Consider the following 3,190-nt stretch of genomic DNA (forward strand, 5'->3'; position numbering starts at 1 on the left):
GTTGAAGAGTTTTTTTTTTTTCGTAAAATTATTTTCGTTTTGGAAAATATTTATGAATAAATAGTTTTATATCACAGCTCGTTGTGGGGGGGGGTGGGGGAGGGGATTTTTTTATTTTTTTGGGTGGGGGGTCCCTAAAATCCTCCATTTCAACCCCAAATCCCACCCCCCAAATTTCCTCTTCACCCCCAAAATTTGAGTGAAAAATCCCCCTCAAAATTCCTTTTTTTTCCCCTCAAAATTGGGTTCCCCCCCCCCGAAAAATTTTGGGCCGCTCCACCCCGAGGGTTCCCATAGAGGGGATGGGAGATACCAATGGATTTTGGGGGGGTTTTGATGGATTTGGGGAGGGGTCCCTGGAATTTTGGGGAGGTCCTGGAGGGTCCCATTGGGTTTGGGGGGAGTCCTGGGGGGGTCTCGGGTGGATTTTGGGGGATTTTGGGTGAATTTTGGGAGTTTTAGGGGTTTTTTTGGGTCCCCCCCTGTGCCAGTCTGAGGTGGAACAGTCCATTGTGGATTTGGGTGGATTTTGGGGTTCTTGGGGTTTTTTTGGGTCCCCTCCCACATCAGTCCAAGGTGGAACAGTCCATTGTGGGTTTGGGGGGATTTTGGGTGAATTTTGGGGGTCTCGGGGGGGGTTTTTTTGCCCCCCCCCATGCGAGTCTGAGGTGGAACAGTCCATTGTGTATTTGGGGGGATTTTGGGGGGTTTTGGGTGAATTTTGGGGGTCTCGGGGGGCTTTTTTTGGTCCCCCTCCCCCACCAGTGTGAGGTGGAACAGTCCATTGTGGATTTGGGGGGGATTTTGGGGGATTTTGGGTGAATTTTGGTGGTTTTAGGGGGGATTTTTGGGTCCCCCCTGCGCCAGTGTGAGGTGGAACAGTCCATTGTGGATTTTGGGGAGTTTTTGGGGGTCTCAGGGGGGATTTTTGGGTCCCCCCCTGTGCCAGTCTGAGGTGGAAGAGTCCATTGCGGATTTGGGGGGGATTTTGAGTGAATTTTGGGGGTTTTAGGGGGGTTTTAGGGGGGTTTTATGGGCCCCCCCTGTGCCAGTCTGAGGTGGAACAGTCCATTGTGGATTTGGGTGGATTTTGGTGAATTTTGGGGTTCTTGGGGTTTTTTTGGGTCCCCTCCCACATCAGTTCAAGGTGGAACAGTCCATTGTGGATTTTGGGGGGGTTTTGGGTGAATTTTGGGGGTCTCAGAGTTTTTTTTTTGGGCCCCCTCCCCCACCAGTGTGAGGTGGAACAGTCCATTGTGGATTTGGGTGGATTTTGGTGAATTTTGGGGTTCTTGGGGTTTTTTTGGGTCCCCTCCCATATCAGTTCAAGGTGGAACAGTCCATTGTGGATTTTGGGGGGGTTTTGGGTGGATTTTGGGGGTCTCAGGGGGGTTTTTTGGGCCCCCTCCCCCACCAGTCTGAGGTGGAACAGTCCATTGTGAATTTGGGGGGATTTTGGGGTATTTTTGGGGTCTCAGGTGTATTTTTTTCTCCCTAATTTAGGATGGAATTGGCTGTTGTAGGGCTGTTCCCGCTCCCGGGGGGATTTTGGGGTGAATTTGGGGGATTTTGGGGTGAATTTGGGGGATTTTGGGGTGAATTTTGGGGTGATTTTGATGATTTTTGGGTTATTTTTATGATATTTTGGATATTTTTGGGGTCTCAGGTGTATTTTTTTCTCCCCAATTTGGGATGGAATTGGCTGTTGTAGGGCTGTTCCCTCTCCCGGGGGGATTTTGGGGATTTTGGGGTGAATTTTGGGGATTTTGGGTCATTTTTCCTCAGCAATTCCCGGCTCCGGGCGGCCTCGGMGGCCTCGCGGATCAAACGCTGACGCCGCAGCTCCTCCAGCCTGAAACGGCAATTAATTAATGYTAATTAACGCTAATTAATACTAATTAATGGGGATTAGGGATGGGTAATGGGAGGGGTTAATGGGGGGGTAAATCGGGGTTAATTTGGGGTAATTAAAGGGTTAATTASGGGTAATTGAATGGTTAATTAGAGGTAATTGAATGATTAATTAAGGTAATTAAGGGGTTAATTGGGGTAATTGAAAGGTTAATTAGAGGTAGTTAAGGGGTTCATTAGGGTTAATTAAAGGGGTAATTGAAGGGTTAACTAGAGGTAATTAATAGATAATTAGGGATAATTGGTTAATTAGGGTAATTAAGGGGGTAATTGGGGGTTTAATTAGGGGTAATGGAAGGGTTAATGATGGGTAATTAAGGGGTTAATGATGGGTAATTAAGGGGTTAATTGGGGTAATTTGATGGGTAATTGAGGTGTTAATTAGGACTAATTGAAAGGGTTAATTAGGAGTAATTAAGGGGGTAATTAGGGATAGTTGAACGGTTAATTAGGGTAATTTAAGGGGAAATTTGGGGTAATTAAGGGGTTAATTGGGGTAATGAACCCGGATGGTTTGAGTGTATTTAGGAAATAATTGGGGTAATCAACATAGTAATTAAGGGGGTAGTTAAGGGGTTAATTAGGGGTAAGTAATGGGGATAATTAGGGCAATTAAGGGTGTAATTAAGGGGTTAATTAAAGGAATAAATTTTGGAGGGATCCACCCCCAATTTTTAGAGGAATAAACCCCAAATTTTGGAGAATAAAAATCACAATTTTTAGGCGAATAAACTCCAATTTTAGGAGAATAAAACCGCAATTTTAGGGAAAAAAACCCCAAATTTTAAGGAAGTAAACCCCAAATTTTGGGAGGAATAAACCCAAATTTTCAGGCATTAAAACTTCAATTTAGGGAAATAAAACCCCAATTTTTAGAGGAATAAACCCCAAATTTTAAGGGAAAAAACCCCTAATTTTGGAGTATGAAACCCCGATTTTGCAGGGGTCAACCCCCATTTTTTACCCAATTAATCAAGAATTAATTAACCCAATTAATAAATGAATTAAACCTCACTCACCCTCCTCCCCCTCCCCTCTCGGGGCTGTTCCCGGGGGGGCTCCGGGGGGGTTTTTCGGGCTCGGGGATTTTTCTCAGCCCCTTCCTCATTTCCTGCAGAGGATCCAGGAGGGATTTGCGCCCCCCCTGCACCTCCCGGGACCCCTCCCCCAATTTGGGGGGTGCTCTCAGGTACCAGGGGGGTTTGGTCTGAGCTTCGGCCGCGCTTTGGCCCAGGTAGGTCAGGACCCCCAGCGCCCGTTCCCGCCGCTCCTGGGGGAA

At 46.7% G+C, this 3,190-nt stretch overlaps 1 protein-coding gene across 1 annotated transcript; it reads right to left on the bottom strand.

The window, feature by feature from the left end:
• Positions 1–739: 739 nt before the first annotated feature.
• Positions 740–3,187, bottom strand: LENG1 (leukocyte receptor cluster member 1; the record flags this gene model as incomplete). The annotated part of the gene is made up of 2 exons (XM_057388742.1): positions 740–1,852; positions 2,931–3,187. Coding segments are annotated over 2 exons (447 nt in total), but the record flags the coding sequence as incomplete, so codon positions are not given.
• Between the last annotated feature and the right edge of the window lie 3 nt (positions 3,188–3,190).

This window comes from Malurus melanocephalus, unplaced genomic scaffold (assembly GCF_030028575.1).
Source record: "Malurus melanocephalus ecotype Western Australia unplaced genomic scaffold, MMel_1.1 scaffold_2426, whole genome shotgun sequence".
In the NCBI taxonomy this organism is placed as follows: domain Eukaryota; kingdom Metazoa; phylum Chordata; class Aves; order Passeriformes; family Maluridae; genus Malurus; species Malurus melanocephalus.